General features: G+C 36.9%; 5 protein-coding genes and 1 pseudogene across 12 annotated transcripts; 2 read left to right on the top strand and 4 right to left on the bottom strand.

The window, feature by feature from the left end:
- The first annotated feature begins 2,210 nt into the window (after positions 1-2,210).
- On the top strand, positions 2,211-2,759 carry LOC109133443 (uncharacterized). Its single transcript, XM_019246560.2, has one exon. The coding sequence runs from the start codon at positions 2,258-2,260 to the stop codon at positions 2,429-2,431; it is 174 nt and encodes a 57-aa protein (XP_019102105.1). The 5' UTR covers positions 2,211-2,257; the 3' UTR covers positions 2,432-2,759.
- Positions 2,760-5,135: 2,376 nt separating this feature from the next.
- Positions 5,136-5,722, bottom strand: LOC104793270 (uncharacterized; annotated as a pseudogene). Its single transcript, XR_015559997.1, has one exon. The product of XR_015559997.1 is annotated as an uncharacterized LOC104793270 (transcript).
- Positions 5,723-6,950: 1,228 nt separating this feature from the next.
- Positions 6,951-10,964, top strand: LOC104793272 (electron transfer flavoprotein-ubiquinone oxidoreductase, mitochondrial). Of its 6 annotated transcripts, none has more exons than XM_087454866.1 (17): positions 6,951-7,528; positions 7,639-7,715; positions 7,840-7,946; positions 8,042-8,123; positions 8,200-8,355; positions 8,448-8,522; positions 8,640-8,756; positions 8,878-8,946; positions 9,034-9,126; positions 9,316-9,418; positions 9,504-9,628; positions 9,722-9,771; positions 9,861-9,927; positions 10,044-10,123; positions 10,232-10,360; positions 10,478-10,544; positions 10,665-10,964. In XM_087454866.1, exons 1-17 carry the CDS (start codon positions 7,138-7,140, stop codon positions 10,746-10,748), a joined length of 1,872 nt encoding a protein of 623 aa, XP_087310992.1. In that variant the 5' UTR covers positions 6,951-7,137; the 3' UTR covers positions 10,749-10,964. The 6 variants fall into 6 exon arrangements, 1 of the variants encoding a protein (XP_087310992.1); XR_015559999.1 differs by having other exon boundaries at positions 6,960-7,528; positions 9,305-9,418; XR_015559998.1 differs by having other exon boundaries at positions 6,960-7,528; positions 9,332-9,418.
- On the bottom strand, positions 10,914-17,046 carry LOC104793271 (flowering time control protein FPA). The gene is made up of 6 exons (XM_010519598.2): positions 16,478-17,046; positions 14,812-15,054; positions 14,541-14,597; positions 13,637-14,448; positions 12,094-13,391; positions 10,914-11,235 (listed from the first exon to the last, which is right to left on the bottom strand). Exons 1-5 carry the CDS (start codon positions 16,745-16,747, stop codon positions 12,125-12,127), a joined length of 2,649 nt encoding a protein of 882 aa, XP_010517900.2. The 5' UTR covers positions 16,748-17,046; the 3' UTR covers positions 10,914-11,235; positions 12,094-12,124.
- Positions 17,047-17,136: 90 nt separating this feature from the next.
- Positions 17,137-21,219, bottom strand: LOC104793273 (3beta-hydroxysteroid-dehydrogenase/decarboxylase). The gene is made up of 12 exons (XM_010519601.3): positions 20,490-21,219; positions 20,225-20,314; positions 20,010-20,143; positions 19,744-19,914; positions 19,473-19,589; positions 19,303-19,382; positions 18,736-18,928; positions 18,546-18,648; positions 18,009-18,183; positions 17,708-17,864; positions 17,550-17,616; positions 17,137-17,441 (listed from the first exon to the last, which is right to left on the bottom strand). The coding sequence occupies exons 1-12, from the start codon at positions 20,743-20,745 to the stop codon at positions 17,293-17,295; spliced, it is 1,692 nt and encodes a 563-aa protein (XP_010517903.1). The 5' UTR covers positions 20,746-21,219; the 3' UTR covers positions 17,137-17,292.
- Positions 21,220-21,223: 4 nt separating this feature from the next.
- LOC104793274 (hydroxyacylglutathione hydrolase 1, mitochondrial) lies at positions 21,224-24,390 on the bottom strand. Of its 2 annotated transcripts, none has more exons than XM_010519603.3 (8): positions 23,978-24,390; positions 23,289-23,471; positions 22,975-23,178; positions 22,562-22,685; positions 22,247-22,347; positions 21,822-21,896; positions 21,627-21,725; positions 21,224-21,543 (listed from the first exon to the last, which is right to left on the bottom strand). In XM_010519603.3, the coding sequence occupies exons 1-8, from the start codon at positions 24,047-24,049 to the stop codon at positions 21,397-21,399; spliced, it is 1,005 nt and encodes a 334-aa protein (XP_010517905.1). In that variant the 5' UTR covers positions 24,050-24,390; the 3' UTR covers positions 21,224-21,396. The 2 variants fall into 2 exon arrangements, with proteins under 2 accessions (XP_010517905.1, XP_010517904.1); XM_010519602.3 differs by having other exon boundaries at positions 21,822-21,902; positions 23,978-24,369.
- Positions 24,391-24,608: the final 218 nt, after the last annotated feature.

The raw sequence follows: 24,608 nt of genomic DNA on the forward strand, positions 1-24,608 counted from the left end.
ATAAGAGATGGGACCTTAATTAAATAATTCGATAAGTAACAGAAGTTGTAGTTTTGCATATATATATATATATATATGTCAAAGACTGGATTTTGTCCGAGGGGAAACTCTCACATTCACAAACCAAAGATGATGAAGGAGACGGAGAAAACCCTAACTTCAATCAATCTTCCTCCAAAGCTAGCGAAACAGATAATGTGGTGGCTTCCCATAAAATTTCTGGGCCAATTCAAAACTGTATCAAAAGAATGGAGATCGAATATCGATAGTCTACTCGGAGAAGAATTCGTTGAGAAGAAACTCAGATATACTGTATATAAGCCATGACGGAAGAAGAGTCTATTCAAACATTGTTTATCTAGTAGCTCAATTCCATTTTTTTTTTTTTTTTAATCTATCTTTTTATTGATATGATCATTATTATGTATGCACTTTTATGTTATGTTAATCGCTGAAACTTTTTATTGATATGATCATTATTATATTATATATGCACCTTTTTGTTATGTTAATCGCTGAAACTTCAACCACTGCTACGAGTAGAGCTCGGAACACAACGTCTTGAGAGATATTGATGGATCTGATAAGCCTAGGAATGGGATACAAGCATATCGGTATATATTTCTTTGGTTACAAGAAAATTAAAATTTGACAAGAAGTGTTTTGGTAAACATTGAGTATGAAAAAAGAAAGGAACACAGTATATATCAATTACGCAAAGGTTTTATTAGGAACCGTGTTTGAGACTTATCACAATTTAAGCATACCGTGACTGAATCGCAAGAGATTTTACGAGTTGAAACATCATAACACATAACAATAGTTGCTACATCTCTTAAAAATAACTTGTTTTAAAAGTAGGCATTCAATTTTTCTCAGCACTTCCCTCAATGCTTGGTAATATTGTCAAAGAATTAGGCTAAACGTCGGACTAGTGAACTGAATTTATAGTTGGCGTCGCTGTATTAGAGAATACCATCATAACGCCATTCATTGCCTCTCACCCTCAAAGAAACCCCATCGTTCTGGAAGTATCGATGTTGCTTGCTCTCCACATGATATGGTCACTTTTTGATTTTCTTCATTCGTGATCTTGACCGTTTCTTGATCTTGACTCATATCCACAACAGGAAAATGTCTTTATGAATCGGTAATGAGTTTTATGTCTAAACTCTAAAACATGGATTAGAGAAAGCGAGAAAGTACTAATAGCGTTTGGTATAACAAAATTCAGATATCATTCGTATGAAAACAATTGTAGCTGCTTTAAATTTGGAGGAAGCCATGGGGAAAGACATCAGATCAAGACTTGACTCCAATCGTGATGAGAAGCTAATATAAATTATTATAGGCACAATGCAAAAGGTAGCTCTGCTGTTTCTTATTAAACCCAACAAGCACCCGTGTCTGACTTAATGCCATCAATATATAAACAAACCCATTCTCGCATCCACAATAAACATTAGAAAAACAAAACCAAATAATCCGAATATGTAGCCAAGAGTATTGAATCATGAAACTACTGAAAAAATCTATAAGTTCCATGGGTCTTCCTCTGGCCTTTGATCTGGGCTCCAAGCGGCAGTCAGGTCGCCATTAAAGCGGCGCCTGCTGTTGACTCAGTAAAGATGGAGCCTTTATTCGTAAAACATAAACATTTCGAAAAACGCACAGATCTGTCATAAAGAAGTTTCAAACTAAACAGAGATGATTGATGCGGAGAGAGAACAGAGAGGTATGAATTTGAGATTATACATATATATATAGTGGGAGCGTGTGGGAGATTGCAAAACCCTAGCATTTTGTGTTGTGTATAACGGGTTTTTTTAGCCCAATAAGGCACCCATTAGTTGGGCCCAATATAGCAATTAAATTAAATCAAACGACGTCGTCGAACCGATCTCACGAGTCAAATCAAACGAAATTTTTAACTTTTTTTTTTTTTTTTTTTTTTTTGACAACGAAATTTTTAACTTTTTATCTTTTTAATATTAGAATACGTAATAATTGTTTCTTTCTAATTTGTATATGCCAAAACCTACTAGTCATCACTTTTATTGTTTCTAAATGTATGGAACTAAAAATAAAATTGATCACTCTCAAATGCCATCCACAAAAATCATTGAACAAGTTGTCTAAATTAACAATATACTATATCTGGAAGTTTGGCTTAACATATAAATACACTAATAGTTAAAACTCATGATGAACAACCACCAAAAAAAAAAAAAAAAGGAACAAAAAGACTACGAAAAAAATGGCGTTAATTGGAATGAAAACTGCGGTTGTGTCAATGGCCATATGTCTAATGATAGTAGCAACGACTGCTACCGAAGTGGATGGGGGAATCCATATCCGACGGAGCTTAGCTGATTTTGGTGGAGGTTGTTGCAACGTGTTCATTCACACTTGTTGTTTTCCTAAACATTAACTTAATTACGTTAACATTTACTGTATAATATAATTACTTCGTAATTTTTTTCTTTATATATTTTTTTCCCCTTTTTCTGAGGCGATTTGATTAGCTTTATATAAATATTTAGATAAGTGGGTGATTGGACATAATAGTATTGATTGGCGATGTATATATGAACCAAGTGTGTTATCTTTTTTTTAGAGGATCATCATCCATCAATGTATAGTAAACGTTGTGGGAAGGATAAAACCGTCCACATATATACATTTGTATTGTCTTACATTTTCCATTACATTTTCCTTTATATGAATGAAATTATATATCATTTTGAGTTTAGATTCTAGTTCAGCTTTAAATAAAATAAAATAAAATAAACGACGATGGAATATATTTGGCCAAAATTCAAGCTAGCTACGAAGTATCCAATATATGGGTAATATAAATCTTGTGAGCATCAACCAATAGTTGTGAACATCAATGGAAATAGAAAATTTTAGTTAAAAAATAAAAATTTAAACTTCTTGTGAGCATCTGACGCAAATATACTTATACAAGAAAATGTATGAAAATCCAAGCCTGAAATAACTTGCCTAAAGTCTCCAAGTTTAATATCAACATATGGGCTACGAAACTCTCTAAATTACATCAACCAAGTTTAATCTTGCTCCTATTATGTCCAATCACGCTGCACGCAGTAAGTTTAAGTTAACCTAGCGTTATTCTTGGCTGAGTTGTATTTATTCTTGGCAGTAAGTTTAATGCTACTACTTGTTTGACCTTTGCAGTTTATACTTTTTTTTTGTCAAAGGACCTTTGCAGTTTATACTCATGATTTTACTAACCAATGTGTTGTCGTCCTCATTCTCGCTCGTGACTTTCGGAGGTAGCCTATTTTGTTGGGATACAAACAAAATCCGACATTTGAAGATTAGAAAATAAGTTTCTAATATATAAGCTAAGACTAACTCCAATTAGTATGAGGCATTTTGGGAAGAAGCCCAATAAAAAATCCGTGCGGACTTTGACACCTGGGCCCAAAGCGAACAATATCATACTAATAGGGGAATTGGCTTGGGCTTGGAAAACCCAACAATTGGTATCAGAGCCAGGTTACTTTCCCCTCAGGCTCCGGTACCCCATTGTTCTTGAAGTATTCTTGAAGCACCCTTAATCATGTCATCTTTTTGAGAGATCTTCCCACACCGAACATAGAGCTTATGTCGGTTTACCCTTACAGACCACACAACCCGGATCATGAATGGGCTATACACCAATATAGGCCAATTCATGATTTAGGCCAAATAAGCCCATATGAAGCAAACATTTACAACATATTTATTTTTATTGCTTGAGAAAAAATATAATTTGGTTTATAATCTACTGAACTCTTTAACTATCTTCTCATTAATTATTGATGATATTGTTATTTGTATTAGCAGTGTTTGTACCTGCACTCACCACAATTTTGATACTCTCGGCCGTGAGAGCCTACTCCATGCGGTCTCGTCTTTTCTTCAGGACTTGATTTGATAGGGAATTCATTTTTCTTCTTATATTTCTACGTTAGAAAATTACACTATTTTGAATCAATGATGTTTATGTTTCTTATACCAACGTTTTAAATATTTATTGATATACCGACTACATTTTATTTATCACCAAATTAAAACCATCATCATCCAGACATAATTAGAAGGCGAAGATAATAAATATGATTACCATGAAAAAAGGAGGTGAATCCAAGTTTCCAACCACTCAACTCAAAAAGCAACATAAACTGTTGCCCTCTTTTGAAATCATATTAATGTGCCCATTCTTAAAATATCCACATTTTGCGTACACCAAGTTAAATACCAAGTCATAAAATACTCCGGTACTAAAGGCATAAAATTAAGAATAAGATTCGCTCAAATACCATCCACAGGAAACATTCAATAAGCTATCTAAAATAGCAATTTACTATATTTGGGAGCTTGGTTTACCATATAAATAACACCGATAGCTACAACCATAATCATCAGTCAAAAATTCATAACAAAAAAAAAAACAAAAAAAAAAAAAATTCAAGAAAAACAAAATAAAAAAATAATAATAATGGCGTTTGAAAGGAGAAGCGCGATTGTCTCTATTGCCGTATTGGTAATGATCGTAGCAATGACCGCGACCGAGGTTGAGGGCCGCATTACTTTCGGACGGTACTTATTTGAAGGCGTAACAAACAAAGGTATCAAAGTTGATGAGGGAAGGCAATTATATGATTTCATTGGCGCAGTGAAGAGTAAATCTTGCTGCAACAAACTCATCACTTCATGTTGTAGTAGTCCTGCTCCTGCTCCACAGCCTTTTGCTCCTGCTCCGCAGCCTTCTGCTGGATTATACTAATTATATTATTACCTCCTCATTTATTCTGATTTTATGTTTTCATTTTATATAAGGAGTATTAATTAACCATATATCTAATTCAAATAACTGGACCACTAAAAATAATATTCCTAGGAGTGATGTCCACATATTGGTTTTTTTGTTTTGTTTTATGTCTTTGTTTTAGATAAAACTTTATAATTGTGGATATATAATCTGTCCACATATTTGTATTTTTCTTTTTGTTTTATCTTTTGGGTGAAAATGTAATTTTATATCTAAATAAGACATACATTTTCTTGGATAATCAAGTATTGGGTATCCTTATTATGTGAATTTCGGGAGCATTAATTCATAGTGGTCATGAAATCAATGGATCACCAAAATATAGATTTCTGATTACATATTATACCGCGTACACAATAACAGTAAGTTTATATATTCAAACCTTAATTCACTCGACAAAGTCTCCAACTTGAATCTGAATGTGGGATACACGAAACACGTACGTATGTGTAAATGAAATCAAATATTTACATGTAAATGTACGAAAGAGCGACATCGATAGAATACTTTAGGGTAAGATTAATTACTTCATGAAATTATCTAGGTGCCCCCACGCAAGAAGTAAAAAATCCAACACTACGAATGAAGCAAGAGTAGAAGCCAAGTTTTGTCCTCAAAACTCTAATCGCAAAACGTCTCTTGGTCGTACCTTGACGCACTTCGGAAACCCACCGCTCGGCGGACTCGTTGATTCCTTTCATTGACTTCCTTAGCTTCTCTTTAAAACCGAAACTCTCTGATCCCATCAAGTCGTAGCTTGCCAACACCACCCGTCTTCCGTCCCGATAACATTTCTGAGAGTAGCGTTCTCTCTGGTCATTATGCGGCAGCGTTACATAAGCGTACATGTACGTTTGTTCCGGCATCATAAATATAACTCAAAATGTAGCGTGTGTATAGTCATCTCCTCTATGTTACTACGTCTATATATACGTACAAGAGAGGGAGAGTTGGGTGAGATTTTGGTTGAACAATTATGAAATATTGCGTTTGATAGTGGTTGGTGACTGTGTTGCACCAAATAAGGAATCTCATGTGTTATTTGGTCTTACGCATCATGTGACCATATTGCATATACGTCGCTATGTAATTTTAAAATTGGTTAGAAAAATCTTAAAATTCTGATTAATATACGTCACCATCAGTTGCATATTTTACCGCAAAAATATCTATATTAACATTTTTGAAGTACATTTTGGGTTATGCCATTTTACTTTTGTTTATTTAAAAAGTTATTTACAACATTAACCCTTAAATTTTTTTTAAAACTAACATTACTACAGATTTTATTTCCTAAATATTTTACATTTCATTCCAACTAAATAAATAATAGTAATCAATATGGAAATAGAAACTATCATATATTTAACCATACATTCTATTGTGTTTTAAAGATATTCTATATCTGAATCATTCGCAAACAAAGAAAACAACAATTTGATTTCCATTTTGTTTTCCAAAAACTGTGAGATTTGATTATTAACTAAGAAAAACTTCGATTGACGTTTATTTAGATATTATAATTAACATATATAAATTTAATAAAAAATTTAATTATTAAGAATATGTAAAATTAAAAAGTTTAAAATACTATATAATGTGGTTATATAGTAAATGAGTTATAAAGAGGACACGTTGAAATTAATAAAATATTATTAAATTTGTGTTAATACGGGTTAAATCCTCATTTAATTATTTATCAACACTACTAATATTAGAATATTTGACATAAAATCAAATTAATTTAACTAAGATTGTGTAAAATAATTAAATCATTAGGAAAAATGTGACTTAATCAGTTTATGTATTTAGATCCTTTATTTTTTTGTTATAATAACTAAAATCAAAATAGAATCTCAAACAGTAAACAAAACAAACTAAATATAACAAACAAATGGTTGTATTGCAGGTTAAAAAAATAATATAAATATTTATCCACACAACAATCGAAAAATTTAGTTATTTCTCTATTTACAAAATATCCAATATTTAACAAATAGATACAACATAAATATAAATTATAATAAAAGTTATATGTCCGCGGTGCAAAATCTAGTTACATTAATATTTGTTATAAAAAAACATTATATTAATACAGAATTATTGCATAAACCATGTCCCAAAAATAATAGTCAATTTCCTTTTTTAATGTTATATTTTAGATAAAAGAGATGAATGAAAGAGGCTGCCACATCTATCGCCGAGTCAGTTCGAAGCTTTTGTTAATGTCTTCTTGTTAATCCTTTCCTCCTCGATCATCCTCATCCTAGTTTACTCAGTAGTGATCCATCATCATGCATAGATTCCTTGTAAAGCTCTCTTCTTCGAATCAATTCAGAAGCTTTAAGAATCACCGTCTGCTTCTCCCTTTATTACCTTCTTCAAAACCTTTTACCTCATCATCCTCTGTGTCGTCGTCACCTCCGAGGCAATCGAATCGATCTGGGTATCCATATTCCGTCGAGTTGTTTCGAAAAATTTCACCTTTAAGCTCAAATTCGAGGACTTTAGGAGTGAATGGGAGGAGTATCAGCAGTGAAGCGGGAAGAGAGTCAATAGAGTACGATGTTCTGATTGTTGGAGCTGGACCGGCCGGTTTATCTGCTGCTATACGATTGAAACAACTGTCTCAGGAGAAGAACGTTGATCTCTCTGTTTGCGTCGTTGAGAAAGGAGCAGAAGTAGGTCAGTTTCCTACTCTCTCTCTCTCTCTCTCTCTCTTTCTCAAAAAAGTATTGATTTTTCTATTCTCTTTTAGCTCTCTGTAATTTTGTTGTGAAATTTCATATTTGTAGGAGGACATATCATATCTGGAAATGTTTTTGAACCTGTGGCATTAGATGAACTTCTTCCACATTGGAGACAAGAACATGTTTGACCCTCTCTCTCTCTCTTAGTCTTTACTTAGTCTTGTATGCTCCTTGTTTAAGAACTAAGAAGAAACCAAAATGTAATTATTCAGATTTTTTGTTGTTTTATGATATGTATGTTTGTAGACACCCATTGAGATCCCTGCTTCATCTGATAAGTTCTGGTTTTTGACGAAAGATCGTGCAATTTCACTTCCTTCTCCGTTTGATAACAAGGGAAACTACGTTATTAGGTATGTGTAAGAGAGAAACGATTATTACTCTTTTATGTCCATTGTTAAAAGTTTCATTTGAGATGTTTGGTATTTGGTGGTGCTTGTGTATATAGTTTGAGTCAACTGGTGCGTTGGCTAGGAGGAAAAGCTGAGGAGCTTGGAACTGAGATTTATCCTGGCTTTTCTGCTAGTGAGGTAATTTTGTGCTTCTACTTGTGTTTAGAGTCTTGAATACAATTGATGTTTTTTCATAGTAAACGTTCCTTTTCAGGTCTTATATGATGCAAGTGATAAACTTGTTGGGATTGCAACCAAAGATATGGGTATATCCAAAGATGGTTCCAAGAAGGAGAATTTCCAGCCAGGCGTTGACATAAAAGGGCGAGTTACACTATTTGCAGAGGGATGCAGAGGATCATTGTCCGAGGTCAGAAGAACCGTTTTGATTATAAGGATACACACACGATTTGCCTGCATCTACTTCTGATGCTAACCAAGTTCTTACTCTCATATGTGCAGAGAATCATTAAAAAGTATAAATTAAGAGAGGAGGTTAATGCTCAGCATCAGACATATGCTTTGGGAATTAAGGAGGTTTCCACTTCTATCCTTGATTAGTTTTAACTCGAATTCAGATTTTACGTAACAGTTTCTCTGTGTAAACTGTTGGCCATATGTCATTTTTAATTGCTGATACTTTTAGTATAACAGGTTTGGGAGATACATGAAAGCAAGCATAACCCCGGGGAAGTTGTTCACACATTGGGTTGGCCCTTAGAACCCAAAACTTATGGAGGTTCATTCTTGTACCACATGAACGACAGGCAGGTAACTCATCTCTCCCTTCGAAGATTCTTTAATACGGTTGAGAAAATATTGTCTTAATCAATTACAAAACTTATCTTTCAATTTTGGTAGCTGAGTTTGAGTTTTCTTTTCAACCAAACAGGTTGCCCTTGGCTTGGTTGTTGCCTTGAATTACCACAACCCTTTTCTGAATCCGTATGAGGAATTTCAGGTATGTCAATTACAATGAATACCTTTCTAATAAGGTAATTCAAAATTGAGAAGTTTGATGAGCAATATCATTTTATCCTCCAAACAGAAACTCAAACACCATCCTGCCATTAAACGCATCTTGGAAGGCGGTACTGTGCTTCAGTATGGAGCTCGTACTTTAAATGAAGGTGGTTTTCAGGTGAGTTGAAACTTACTCCCTTAGATACTGCTGCCTTGATTCTTTGAAATCAGTACAATTCTCATTTTTGGTATAGCCATTTTCTACATAGTTTAGTTTTATTGACTGGAAAATAAGATTTCTAGATAGCATCGTGAATTTGTTTGGCATTTTATAACATATTTGAACTTGATGCTAGTAAAATTTCAGTCCATTCCCTATCCAGTTTTTCCTGGAGGAGCAATAATTGGATGTTCAGCTGGTTTTCTCAATGTACCCAAGATTAAGGGAACGCATACAGCAATGAAATCAGGTCACAATCAATCTTTGGTAAAATACGTTTTTTTTTCATTGTCCCATCACAGAATTCTCATCTTAATGTCATCAACATCTTACAGGAATGTTAGCAGCAGAGGCTGCATTTGGTGTACTTCATGAAGGTATAAACATGAACACATACTGGGACAACCTGAGGGATTCATGGGTGTGGAAGGAGCTCTACGCAGCTCGAAACTACCGTCCTGTACGTAATATCATGAACATATACCAGCGCATGTTGTTTTCTGTCTAATTCATCTTTCCTGGAAGATAAGATCGTAATCTCTAATCCTTGCAGGCATTCGAGTATGGGCTACTCCCTGGCATGGCCGTGAGTGCTATGGAACAGTAAGACCCGGCCTTGATTCTCCTTTTTGCAGTGTTTGTATGATCATTTCTTTTTGCTATAAGTGAACTATTTATGTTTGATTATGCAGCTATGTACTGAAAGGAAAGGTCCCTTACACGCTCAAGCACGGGAAAGCTGACCACGAAGCAACAAATGTAAGTATTACAAGCACTTGAATAAACCTTACCTATATCAACTGTAATTAGATCGTCCACTGAACACACTGAAAATGAGAAAAACACAACTAATGTCGTGCTACATTTTAATGCAGCATGCTCGGAAATGCACACCAATTGAGTATCCAAAGCCAGATGGTGTTTTTTCATTTGATGTGCCAACTTCGTTATACAGGTTTGTTCCATGACACAAACTCCAATATATTTACAATGTAAAAGTACTCCTCCTATGGTATTTACTAGTGGTTGCATCTTGAATGTTGAATGATGATGACGATAACAGGAGTAATACCAATCATGATCATGATCAACCATCTCATTTGCGCTTGAGGGATCCCAAGATTCCAGAAAAGGTAAACTTTCCAGAGTATGCTGCACCAGAGTCACGATACTGCCCAGCCCGTGTTTACGAGTAATAACTCACTTACTCTCTCCGCTCTATCTCTCCATATGAAATTTGATCAATAGAGTAACTTACTGAAACAAGATACTCATCATGGTTTGTATGTTGATTCTAAACTTAAAAAAGATATGTGGAAGATGAAGAGGGAAAGCCGAAACTGCAGATCAACGCTCAAAACTGTTTGCACTGCAAGGTATGCATCACTCATTGACTTTAAGTACTTTTTGTTAAATCGTGTGTATTCATGTTACTCCATTGATTTTGGAGAAGTTTAAATCGTTATTTTGATTATTTTTAAAAAAATATGTGAAAGGCATGTGACATCAAAGATCCTAAGCAAAACATAGAGTGGACGGTGCCTGAAGGAGGTGGAGGCCCTGCTTATTCCCTCATGTAGTCTCCAAAATTTAACAAACTTCTCACTTTTACCATAAATGAGACTCAACAAAAACTTATTTGTCTGAGTTTTTTTTTATACAGTAAATAAATGTACGTAAGCTTTAGTGTTTTGTTTGTTTGTTTGTAAACTTTCACATGATACTAATGGGCATACGAGAAAGTAGATGTAAAACTTGGGTTCTCCATTGGAATATCATCAACAATTTTGACATAATGTCGAGGATTTGTTTTATAAGAGCAACAAAAATAAACTATTTAGGAAAAGAAAAGAAAAGACAATCTAAAAATCACAGTCAAATTTATACAGCCTTTCTTTTATCTAAAGAAAGAAAAACGATGATGAGCTAAAGAGCACCAAGCCTTCATTTTTTTTTCTGCGTCTGTAAGGACTTTTTATAGACTTTGTTCGTACACTTCTTTCTATAGCACAAACGCCTCTCTCTTGGTCACGCAAGTTTTACCGCTTTTAGCTCTCAAACCACCACCTACACAGTTTCAAAACAGGTATGAGTTAATGACACGGCTTCTCTAAGCTTCCTTCCTCCAATATAATTCAGTTTTCTCTATGATCATAAAAAGGCAAATCACACGATTGAATCTGTTATTTTCTCCTTGGTAATTTAGGAGGTTTGGTAAACGATAAGAGTATATATGTATCATCAGATTGTTCATCTGAGTTTTTCTCGGACAGGATTTTCAAGTCTATCAAATTGGCTTTCTGCAATCAGGTAATCTTTGTATGCTCTTTAATGACCGCAGTTAAGATTCTCTGTCTCTTATCTTTTGTATTAAAGGAGAGTTTTGCAAGCTGAAGCACAGTTTGTTATATTTCTATACAAGCAATTAGAACTCCTAATCATCAAAAAGTATATTCTTATCACATTTACGAAATTTACAAATCCAAGGTATGCTAGTAACCAACCATTTACACACACATACACACTCCATCGTAGCTCCACAAAAACAAAGGGGATTCAATAAAAAGCAAAATTTACATGTCATAAGAAGAATACCAAATTAGATGTTATATGTATACCATTAGGCTGGATTCATGGAAGAAGCAAAGAAAGAACCAACAAAGTAGGCAGCCACAATGACAATGCAAGCAACAGATAAAAAATGTATTTTCAACAAAGCAATCCTACGTTTTTCTCACAAAAGTTCATGTACCCTCTATAAAAATGTAGACTAAAATGCTTCAGCTTTGACACAGATAACTCTACAGAAATGCAAGAGATAAACAGGGAGCACATGCTTTTATCATATGCCAAGAAAGGATCAGACAAGTATTTCAATCATTCAACTCAGTGATCAAACAAAGGGTGCAGATAGAGATGATTTACCTTAAGGATTACGATGGCGGGTGGAGCTAGTTCAAGGCCCCTGTCCAGCCGGAGTACCTGAAGACTGTTGCTGCTGCTTCTGCTGTATCTGGAGAAGAAGGTTTGCGGCAAACTGTAGTGTTGACTGGTATCTCTGGTTCTTATCCACCTCCCCATCCGTTGTACCTTGACCAACCCCAGAGAGCAAAGGCTGCAACTGTGGCGTTTGGCTTTGTGTCTCTAAGTTTGCCTTGTCAGCTGGTGGTTGCATAGCAGCTTGGAATTGGGAAGGATTTATGTTATGCGCCAGATTTGTTGTAACGGCATGATAATTAGCTTGCTGATAGCTTGGAAGACCATAATTTTGGTTGGGCATGGAAGCTTCTGGTTGGTAATGCTGTGTCATGGGCTGAGAAACAGCCTGATTTGACGAACCCTGTGTGTACATGGCATAATTATTATGAGGCATATTTGGTAACGGAGACAGCTGAGGCATGTTAACAGATTGGCCTTGGTATTGCACGTTGCCATGGACCATTCCGCTAGAGTAGTTGGGGTTGTTTGAAGCTGCTGGGTAACGCAGAGGGGGAGGGGGAGGAGGAGGTAGTTGCCCGGCTGGAGTGTATTGATTTCCATATTGTTGGAATGACTGATTTGACGGTGCTTCTCCATTGTACAGTCCATTGGATTGAGTAACTGTGGAAACAACTGTTGAATTGCCTGACAAAGGTTGGTGACTCTCGGGGGCAGTAGGTTGAGAAGTTGCAGGGAGAAAAGATGCCAGAGTCGCTAAAAGCTCCGGAGTTAAACTAACCCCAGCTTGAGGCGCTGCATTGTTAGGTATTCTGAGAGGCTCGCTAACGGATGGTTTTGAAGGAGCTGTCAAATGTTCTGGTGCACCCATGTTGTAATTTTCCCTAGGAGGATATAAACTGTGACTGGCATTGGCAGGTGAATCCCGGGCTTGATCCATATAAGGCAGAGGATTGTACTGAGTTTCATGTCTGTATGATGCTGCAACAGGAACAGCTGGCGGAGGCAACTTGAGAACAACACCATAAAGCCGTTCTGGACCAGACACTTTGAGTACATCAGTTAAGAAATCTGATGGAGGCACCAAGAATAACGTTGTTCCATCATCTAATTTGGCAACACCTGCCCGATTTTTTGAGCCAAGGTAGCGGAGAAATTCAGTGTAAGACGCAAAATCTTCTTGCCTGTTTGGTAAGAAGAAAACGATTTCAAATCCAATGGCTTCGGTGTAATGTTTGGCGAGCATATCCAAACCAGTTCTTGCTGAACAATTGATGACCTCAGGGCTGTAAATCAATTTAAAATACAACCAAAGTCAGTAATTGAAGGAAACGTCATCAGTTAAATCATAAATGCATTAGCACCACGTAAATCAAGACATCTCATGAACTATACAAGCAATAGTCAATCCTACAATTTACTACCTAAAATAATGACCTCTAACTTCCATCAAGAATGTAAAGAAAATATATGGATCTCTGTAAAAGAATGAAAACATTAGAAGGGTTTAAATACTGTAAAGGGTACTCACAGTTTAGTTTCAATCCCTTTTCCAATAGGTACACAACGAGCACAACAGACAGGAGTGCCACCCTTGGCAATCATTCCTCTCCACATGTCAGAATCAGAGTGACCACGGATAGGCCTAGCAGCAACTGAGCCACGTCCATATGACCTCTCATCTACACCCATTGGAGTAAAACCGTCCACCGATCCATCTCTTTTGGTTCGTTTACTTTCCCTGTCCAACTGAGCAGGATCATATCCTTCCCAAGAACCAGGGTTTGACCTTGTACCTTGCGCAGGAGATGGGAGGATTCCAGATCCTGTTGGAGATGGGAGTATTCCGGTTCCATTTGGAGATGGCCTCCTCCAGTTTGGCTCCTTGCCTACAACATCGTTGTATTCTGAACCATTATAAGAACGCTCATTGCTACCTCTGAAGGGCCTCATAGACCCAGGAATTCCAGTAGAATGAGGAGAAGGTACAAATGACGGGTCATTGTTGAACATATCTGGCCTTGACCGTTTCACACCAGAGTAAAAACTAGTATCATCTTGCTGAGGAGGCAGCTCATCGTTTGAGTACATAATTGTGATTCTCTGATCCCTGTATAACCTCCCCTGTAGCTCTTCCTTGGCACGGCGAGCTTCTTCCGCGCTTCTAAACTCCACAAGTGAAAAATGCATTGATGGGTAACTTTTAATCCTCTCGATCTCACCAAAGAGTATCATTGCATTGTGTAGCACTTGCTCATCTATCTGAAGAGTAGGAGGGTACACAACCCGCAGAACCTTACTTGGCTGGACATCTCCTTTACCATCTTCATATGAGTGAGGATACTGTAAGAATATACCAAAAATGTCAAAGCCAATTAACCTACACAAATCACCATTAACAAGAAACATACTATATTTCAACTTTTACGACTAACCTGAGGTTTCTGATTCATATTCCCATTCCTGTTATCATAGGAGCCAGCCCATTGTTCCTAAAGATAAAGAAAAAGTAACTTGATTTCAATAAAAACGATGCGCAGACACTATTATGGAATATGAAATGGTGCTACAAAGCTGTAGGAATTCACTAGAAAAACAGTTGATTCGAGTAAATACTGCTCCTAGGTGCACAAGACAGAGCTCAGCGCTAAAAGTCTGATGCAATTTATTAAAGTAAACAGAAATAAATGTCACAAGGGTACTTACTTTTCTTGGCGCTTGTGAGCGAAGAAAATCAACCCGCAAATAGCTACCACCCATTCGCTTTCCATTCATGCTCTTAGCCTGTAAAGCATCATCCATCTCATAATAATCAATGAAAGCTGTCTTGCGTTCTCTAAGAAACCTAAAATCCTCGATCTTCCCAAACTTGCTGAACTCTTCCTCCAGCTCATCCTTGGAGACACTCGGGCTGATTCCACCCACCCAAAGACTCTTACAAGGTTTTGCCTGCAACAAGAAAAGGCGCATACATAAGAAGGTGATATAATATTACCCAGATAGGTTGCAGAGAATAGAGCTTCAAACATCAAGGAAATTAAACACACAAAAATTAACTCATATTCCAACTACATTATGATACCAATTGATATCAATTGCTATCCTAAACTAACAACATCATCTTCCTCTATCAATCAGTGTTAACAGTTCATCTAGACAAAACACACATATGGTCTGCAAGAGAAGAACGTCGATCTCAAAGCTGGCAAGACATTAACGTTCTCGGCAAAGCAATCTTGTCTTTATTGTTGCCTTCGTCCCAAACAAACCAAACCCTGGACACTCCATTGAATACTTAAAGCCGGGAGAGATTGAAATTGGAGTCTGCTTGCAAATGAATCTTTTTCTTGATCACTGCAGATATACCAATCCCAGAATGGTCGTGAAGAACTCAACTCCTTGAGGAACAAAACTGGGAAAGCCTAGATTGTACGTAGGGCAAGGATTGATGAGCACGTTTTGTTCTTCGTTTCAAAAATAAAAGCTTCTCTTTCACCATGAGACGATCATCTACTACGTAACTGATTGGTAGAGTTAGCCAAATTAACAACCACATAATTTGTCTTTACTGTAGCATCCAGGATAAGCAAGCCCTACACTCCTCCATAACTGATATGGTTTTGTGCCACTCATACCAAGGAAATTGAACGAAACGTTGCCAGTTATTGATATCTCGAGTACCCCCCCCCCCCCCCCCCCCCCCCGCGTAGACAAGTTTCTCCACACGGTTTGGTTTTTGCAGGAAACAGAACTTTAAAAACTCCCAATTTCTAATCTGTTTGGCTGATGATCGATGATTAACTAGCTTCCAAATTTTTCACCTTTCGAAATTCCGCAATTCATTCACACTCAAATCTGTGAGATTCAACAACTGGAGCGAACCTGAAATCACACACTGCTAAACGCGGATACAAGTCTGAAGATAACGCTAATGATACCGAAGACGACAATTGAATCATCAACCTTTGCATAACGGCGAGAAGAATGTGTTTGATGTATTCTTTTGCAACTCATTCGATATAAGAGTAATCATATACATGATTTGACATCAAATTCTTCACACGTATAAGATCTCTTTGTGGTTTCGCTTGGCGCGAGTTTGATTAGACGGTTGTCGTAGAATAAAACCAAACTAATTTGAGAAATTGCGTTTGCTCTTTTTTTTTTTAAAGATCGGATCAGGTTAAATAAATCTAGGTTTGGACTTCGATTTTTGTGCGAGGAGAAACCAGATTCAACACAAAAATAAACTTTTAAGTAAACAAGCAACACCAAAGTTATGTGAACCTCCTGGACTATGAATTCGCAAAAACAGTATAATAATCGTTGACAAAAGACAATCAAAGTTAGAGAGCAATAGATAAGAACAAACCGGTCGTGCGAATTCGATCTTAATCTGACTTCCGTTCAAATCAGCTCCTTGAAGAGCCTCTTTCGCAGCCACGGCTTCCTCCACATGTCTGTAGTATACAAACGCGAACCCACGCGAAGAATACGCCGTGATTCTATCGATATCGCCGTATCTTCCAAACAACTCGGTCAGATCTGAGTCTGTCGTTTCGATCGTAAGGCTACCGACCCAAAGGTTATTAGATTTGAAACCCGAATCATCGGGTCTGATTGGCTTCATGGCTAACGCCATCGTTGATTTGGTTTCAGTTGGCGATAATCCTCAAGGATCCCAAAGAATTCGAATCCTTCTGAATTGATGATTGTTTTTTACCTTTGGGGATATTGAGATTTCGATTATCCACGAGAGACGAATTGAACGATGAAGCAGTATATGTGAGAGATTTGAGTTTTAAAATCCAACCAGCAACACAGAGGAGAAGAGAGAACCCTAGATAAGAGTTTGAAGACGAAGAGAGAGAGAGAGAGAGAGAGAAAGATAGAAGAGAGGCCAGAAGGTAACGAAGCGGCGGGTTTTAAAGGGCATACATAGATGATAACTTTTCCTTTATTTTATTTTATTATTATTTTCTTTTTGGAATTCGAAACGAAACGATGCGTTTTCATGTTGTCATGGGCAAATTGGTAAATAATCGTAATTATGTATTATATCCCTCTCACTCTTAATTAAGATTACATTCCGAAATATAGCAAACTGTTTGTACAAAAGACATCTCTAATAACTGCAATTAGTCTCTGGAACTGTTGTTGGTGTTCGTTTAGTGGACTTTGGAAGCTTCACAAGAACATTGGCTTAGCCGAAGCATCAGAAACAGGCACCATCCTTTTAACAACTGTTAAGCATTCGACGAAGATCCTGGCTAGGTAATAGAGCTCAAGCTCGTATTGCTCGTAGATGAAGAACGCAGTGAACGAGAACGACATCACTGTTCAGCAAAGCGTTCAGACAATGTTATGGACAGGAAATTTTATGGATAATGATGTTTTTTTAATCATGATTATAAAGTGTGAAAACAAAAGTTTTGGTCAAGTACCTGTGAAAAGAAATGCTGCCAATGAACGAGATAAGATCAGTTTGAGGAGATATAGGGATCCTGCAATCTGTTTTTTGGTTTCAGGAAACGAGAGAAATGAGTTTACTTCCATGTTTGCTGGGCATTGGATAAGTGTGTAGAGAGTAGTAGAATTGTACCTTGAAGAACTTGATCCAGTCTCCTCCTCTGCTTAGGGATTTAAAACGGCCAACTCCGTGGTTCCACACAACTACGACATCTTTGCTAAAATCTCTCACAGCTGACTCCGAGATCTCAAATCTCCACGGGGGTATTTTCTTGACTTGAAACCCCAAACTGTCAAAATAAGCAATTATATCACTTACTGCATATAGATTTCACAAGAGAAGCATATATACATGGATGCATCACCAAAATTGTGGTGTCACAAAATAAGTTTACTATCCTCTATAGTGCTTAACTTTCGGAATTAATACTTACATTTTTGACGGCACAAAAGCAAGTCCATAGAGAGCAACAGCAAACAGAAACAGGAGTTGGGCTGCAGATGAAGTAAATGTCTTTCCAGAAAAGAAGAACCAGTAATATAACAAGTTGAGGAAAACAAAAGACACGAATGTTTTCTTCTCATTTCTCCACAGCAAGATGTCTGCAACTGCATGAGAACATAGATGAAAAGTCAAGTCAATTTAAACAAATTAAGATTAAACGCTTGCATTGACCCATAGTTTGTTTATATGTGCATGACATAAAGTTGGAACTCGTATAAAATCGCATGGTCTGGAAGCAGGGGTAAATGGATCAAGTAGATACTTCAGCATGTTTTAGACATCTAGAAGCAAGAAATCTAAATTAAGAATAGAGATAGATTCTTTCCAGGTTTAGCCTTATTAACATGCATCATCATACCCATAGCTAAATGAGACACAGACTTAAAGCAATATAACTGAATAATTAGCCAAGAACAACACTTTCAAAGGGCATTATTATAATTGTTAGTAGCGAGATGGTTCTAACCTTTACCACAACCAAGAAGCTGATCTGCAGTAGATTGAATGATCGTGTCATCAGACTTCTCAAGATCCCGAGAGAACCACTGAACCGTTGATGCAATACCATCCTACAATCCAACAAGAGCTAATGAATCCAAGGAAGCTTTCAACCAGCTGAATATGATAAAAACAAATAAAATCCTATTTTAACTCACTTCAAGTGTCACAACAGGTGTGTAACCAAGATGCTTCTTAGCTGCATTGCAGTTAAAAGTTCTCATTGATGAAGCTAACAGAGCATACTGATGAGCTGTGTCATAATTACTCCCAAGGCCCTCCTTTTCGTGTGTCCATTTGAGAAGTGAGAAAACAAACAAAACCAGCCGAACAGGAAGTTTAATAGATGGTCTGCAATTGACGAGAAGAAAAATATCAAAACAAGTAAACCAGAAAGTTGGGTCTAAGGATCTGAAACTTATCAAAATGATCAATATTTAGATATTAGGAGACGGAAACATGTACAAGATAGTAGCTATCCAAAAAAACAACATAATATGGCCGTACTCGAAACAGTTCCACTAGATAAGGTAGTTCATGACATCTATCCTTAGAAAAATACTAAGAATGCAGATGATTTAAGAAGGGAACATTCAGGGTAGGTTCATAAATTCTGAGGGACCTTCGACCATGCCGCAGCAGACACCGGATAATCAGGAAACAGCAAGAGAAAGGAGTTCACAACAAGTTTCATTATATCAAAAACTGATTGGATGCTCATTTACCTTGGGTATCCCAGACCTTCAACAATGTGGCTTACAAAGTCCAAAAATCTGACCGGCTTGAGGTTTGTGATAAAAAAGTCCTACATATAGTCGGCACAGAACAACTTCATCAAATATATTAGTCATGCGTTTCAGGAGTGATTTGGTAGATACATATGCCTCAGAGTTACCTTTCCAGCCACATACTCCATCCGTAAATCTAATGCTTCTGCGGCGCATATATGTGCATGAGAAACGTTCTCAGAGTAAGTGAAATCAGACATATTTTCACCACTCCCGATTATAAACTGAAATTTTAAAAGAACAAGACAGTCATTCTCCAAACAAAAGAAATCCAAAAACACATTAAGCTCATGGAATCTCTTATTCCAACGGGAAAACTACCCAGGTATCGTTAGATAATAAACATAACTCAATAATGTGATGACATAATAATAAGACCTTTGCATATCCGGACTTGGCTAGATTCACAAGGAAAGGTACAAACTCCGTGTCACCAGGTCCAAAAACAATGCTAGAGCGAAGTGCACAAGTTAAGAGACCATCACGGGTGTTAGCAAATTTGATCAAAGCTTCCGCTTGAGCGTTAAAGTCTGTCAACATGGATTGGAACTGCAACAGAATCGAAGCAAAACAGTTAAACAGATATCATCTCTGAACAGGAGCAAAAAGAAAAAACCAACAAAATAATCATCCTCAGGGATTACCTTCAAAGGACGTCTCAAGGATTCATCACCATCATGTATAGGTTGGGAACAATCAAAAACAACATCAGCAGTACTGTTGTAGATAAGTTTTCTGACTCCAGACTCACGACAGGCAGAAATCACATTTCTTGTACCTATCAGGGGGTCGACGATTAACCACCCAAGGTTAAACTAATAAAATGGTAAACCATCTTGAAGTGAGCAAGAACTTTTACCTTGAACAATAACCTTGTAGCAGTCAAAGTAATCAAGGGAACGCAAATCAGTAGCTCCCATGTAAAATACAACACAGGAACCCTCAGTAACTGCAAAGAACAAACAACTATATGAGGTGACCATCACATCCCAACATCTAAAACACCAAAACTCAAATCATAACCCAAAAAATCTCAAACATCAAAAAAATTCTCCCACAGTATGTTCTCAGATACCAAACACCGATCTGTCCAGCATTCATACAAAGAGAAATAAGAAGCAAACCTTTAACGATCTGAGGTTTATCACGAACATCGACGGAGTGATAAGAAGCGCGGCCGGAGGAGAGAGCATCCACAAGGACCGAATCGGATTCGTCAAGATGGAGAGTGTGAGCGGAATCAGCGACTCGGACTGTCCAGCTTCCGAGGCGAAGCAATCTAGAGACAAGCGATCGACCAATGAACCCTCGGCCGCCAAGGACGACACATGTCTTGAGGTTGAGATGAGAATCGCCATGGACGGAATCTTCTCCCTCCATTGTTATCGCCGAATAAAACAAACCCCAAGCTCTATTCGCTTTTTTCGATAAATCGAAAACGCGCGAGTCAACTCAGCGGAAAAGGTCCAGCCGAGTTAGATCAGTGCACACAAAGCTGAATTCAGTACTACTAATGTTAAAAGGGGTTGCTTGGCGGGCAGATCATATGCTTGCAACCTCTCTCCACTCGCGAAACCTTTTAGCGTTTCCATTTTTATTCTTCCGCTATGTAATACTGACACTTTTTCGCATAAATTCTATTGAATTGGACTTTAATATATTGAATACTTTTTGTTGTTAAGTATTTTTGTTGACAAGCAATAGACGCACGGTTGCGTTTTCACGTTTGGTGAACCAACTCCATCAATCCACCAAACTAATGATTTCCATAGTTAAGAAATTTGGTAAAGCTTTTGAAGAGAGAACTAAAACGTATACACTTGTGTGCTGAAGCATCATTACACTTGAAATCTCATAATTTAATAAATGAGCAACTAAATATATAGATTTTTTTTTTTTTTTCTGTTTTGAATACAGATTCAAATGGATAACTGAAGAAAGCCCAAAACATATAATAACATATTGATTTTTTTGCGGCTGATGATGATTTGCAAATTTTCTATACAAATTAAGAAACATGCCCAAGTTTTTTCAGAAACGGTCTCTGGCTCTTTGTATACGACGCAGTGCTTCAGCTTCTGTTGCTGAGTCCGGAATGCTTAATGATTTACGGATATCTTTGCTGGATGTTCTGAGGAACGGGTTACATGCTTTCTCCACCTTAACAGTCGTTGGAATCTACATACAAAACCCAGTAAATGAGATCCAGAAAGACGTTTAGTGAGCTAAGAGGAGATGATAGGGAATAGGTCAGATTTTACCGATGGGAGTCCCTGGCTGCGCAGATGGGCGACTCGGGTTGCATAGGACTGAAGAGTTTCATTCTTTGGTTCTACAGATAGTGCAAACTTTAGATTGCCCTGTATCATGGAGGATATATAGATAGTTTATTTCACCAAGTCGCATAGAGTTCACCAATGTGAGATAAGACAGTATTTATGTGGTTTAAAACTTACTGCTGTGTTTTCACGGCCGCAGTATATATTTGTATCATCTGGTAACGCCACGATCTTTTGAAGTGATGAAAGCATCTGAGACTTGGGCAAAAAAAAGGCGCTTTATCGTTAACAGAGGACAAAGCAGAATGAGCTTGCTTCTATGGAAGAAACTATCAAGTTAGGTTATTAGAGTACTCCCAAGTGGTCTCTCCATAAGGTCTATAAGATTTGACCCATTTAGCCCACTTTTGCCAAAAGAAACTAACCATAACAGTGCAAAGATAGAGAAGGTTGAAAAAGAAACACAATTTCAAAACCGCAAATCACTATCACAACTATTGCCACAAGAAATAACCATAGAGTGCAAGGCTACAGAGGGTTGTATATAGCTATTTTTCAGATTCACCGGTTAGGTTTTATGCCTAATTTTCAATCAATGTTACCTGCTCAGGGGTACCTTCTGAAAGGGTACCACAGGATAAGCTATATATTAGGTCTCCTGTGAATATTGTCGCTGATCCAGGAAAGTAGAAGCTTATGTGGCCTGCGTGAGAATAAGAACAATTAAGGAGCGTAAAACATGAAATGACTAGTTGTTCAACACTAGAACGATGAAAAAAAAGAGAGCAGTTACACAGTAATGTCTGGAGAATGACAAATAAGATACTAATATGTGAGCCACCAAACGTGTCTAAAGTTGGCAATACTTGACTATATATCATCGTTTGTTAAAGTAGACGTATATGGCAGCTACAAACCTTGTGTGTGGCCAGGAGTGTCAAGTATCCGGACCTCATGGCCAGCAAACATCCACTTGTCACTATCCTTCAGAAGTATGTCAATTTCAGGAATCCGATCCTTATCCGACGCTGATCCAATCACCTGTCGGCAACATACGTCACATAAAAACACTTTAGTATATATATTGGAAGTAACAACGAAAAGAACAACTAAACATAGTTGCAAAACAGAAAAGCCCACAAATCATTCTGGTTGGACTTAACACTTTACTACACCACAAAACCAAACCATTATAATGTAAAGCTCTACTACGTTTCATAGCTTTCAGAGGCAAGGAATACTTCAAGGGAACAAATGATAATAAAGAGAGTGCTAACTTGCGCAAAAAACAAGATCATACAGTTCAAAACCGACAATAGTATCCTCTTACCTTGGCGCCATACTTTCCTTTCAATTCAGCATTCCCTCCAATGTGATCATCATGATGATGAGTATTCAAAATGTAAGTTAAATTCCAGTTTTTCCTGCTCAATGCTTCTATAACAGGTCCAGCCTCAGAAGGATCAACAACTCCAACAGTGCCGGTGTCTTCATCGTGCAAAAGATAAGCATAGTTGTCCTTACTGCAGGGAACCTGAAAACATCCCCGGAAAAAAAAATAAGAAAAGCAAGCGTATGAAAATAAACAATGTTTGCACAGGGCATATAAGATACAGAAGAAAAGGACAAAGGCATACTACTAACCAGTTCGATTTTTAAAGAGGATGGCATGTTGGAAATGCTACAAAAGTGGGTAATTTTAAGGGTTTTTCTAGCTCCACGCAATGTTTTGAGTGGCATGGATAACAACCACATAACTCCGTATAATAAGCTTTTCCTGAGGCAAAGTTGTCTCAAACCAGGCCACACACAAAGCTGACCTCCAATCTGTTTCATGAATTCAATTAAAAAAAAAAAAAAAAATCATAATCCGATACAAATACTATAAGATTGTGAAATAAAAGACTAAAACACAGTTGTCACAAAGCAGACAGAATCGCCAGTTCCACCTAACCAGTCAACAGCAGATAGATAGTAATTGACCCTTATGATTGAATCAAACCTACTAGTCTTAATTTTATCAAAAGTGTGAATCAGCTCTCTACTAAGACAAACTCAATACACACAACACTAGCACCAGTTAATGGAATCTACAGAGGAAATCTCAAGCAAACAAACGAAGATCGATACAGGGAGAATCTGAATTATGAAATTTCCAGCAGAGAAATCTCATAAACAGTACCCAACACAGAACTTGAAAAAAGGGCTAAATCTCGTACCAACCATATAACTGGATCGGAATTATTAAAAAGAAAAAAAAAAGGAGCAAAGAGAGAATCAAAGAGAAGAGTAAGAAAAAAAAAAAAAAAAAAAGAGGGGAAGAGAGAGTAAACCCTAGAACACGAAGGAATCGATGAATTGTTGGTGGCGGTGGTAGTAGATGAAGCTTTGGAGATCACTGGCATCCTCTATAAACTCTCTCTCTCTCTCTCTCTCTATCTGATAGATTCTTCAGATAGAAACGAGGAGGAGGAGATGATTTGGGTTTTACCTTATTAGAAGAGATGGAGAAGATTTAGCGCGTATAGGAGAAGAAGAAGAAAACCCAGAATTTCTCCCCCTGAGCTGTGATGACGAGTCTGCGACTTCGACAGGAAAATAACGTCAGAGAGCTTTGAGACAGCTTTTTTTTTTTTACTCTTTTTTTTTTCTTTTCGCTTTTAAGTCAAATTTTAATTAGCTCAACAACTAAAATCCCTCGATTAAATTGTTCCCGTGCTCTATTATCAATATAATTCATAAACTCGTTTATAAATATTCTCACCACGAGGAAAATAAATATTTTTACTATATGGTATTATTATTATTCAAAGCAATACTATATGGTTACTATTAATTAATATAACGGTTGTACCATATATAATTTGTTATTTTTATTTTTTTTTACTTCTTATGCTTGATTAGATTCCCTTTTCGGTAGATCCAGGAAAGAAGAAGAAAAAAAAAAAAACATTTCCTTTTGGG

This window comes from Camelina sativa, chromosome 6 (genome assembly GCF_030686135.1).
Source record: "Camelina sativa cultivar CO46 ecotype springtype chromosome 6, ASM3068613v1".
Taxonomy (NCBI): Eukaryota; Viridiplantae; Streptophyta; class Magnoliopsida; order Brassicales; family Brassicaceae; genus Camelina; species Camelina sativa.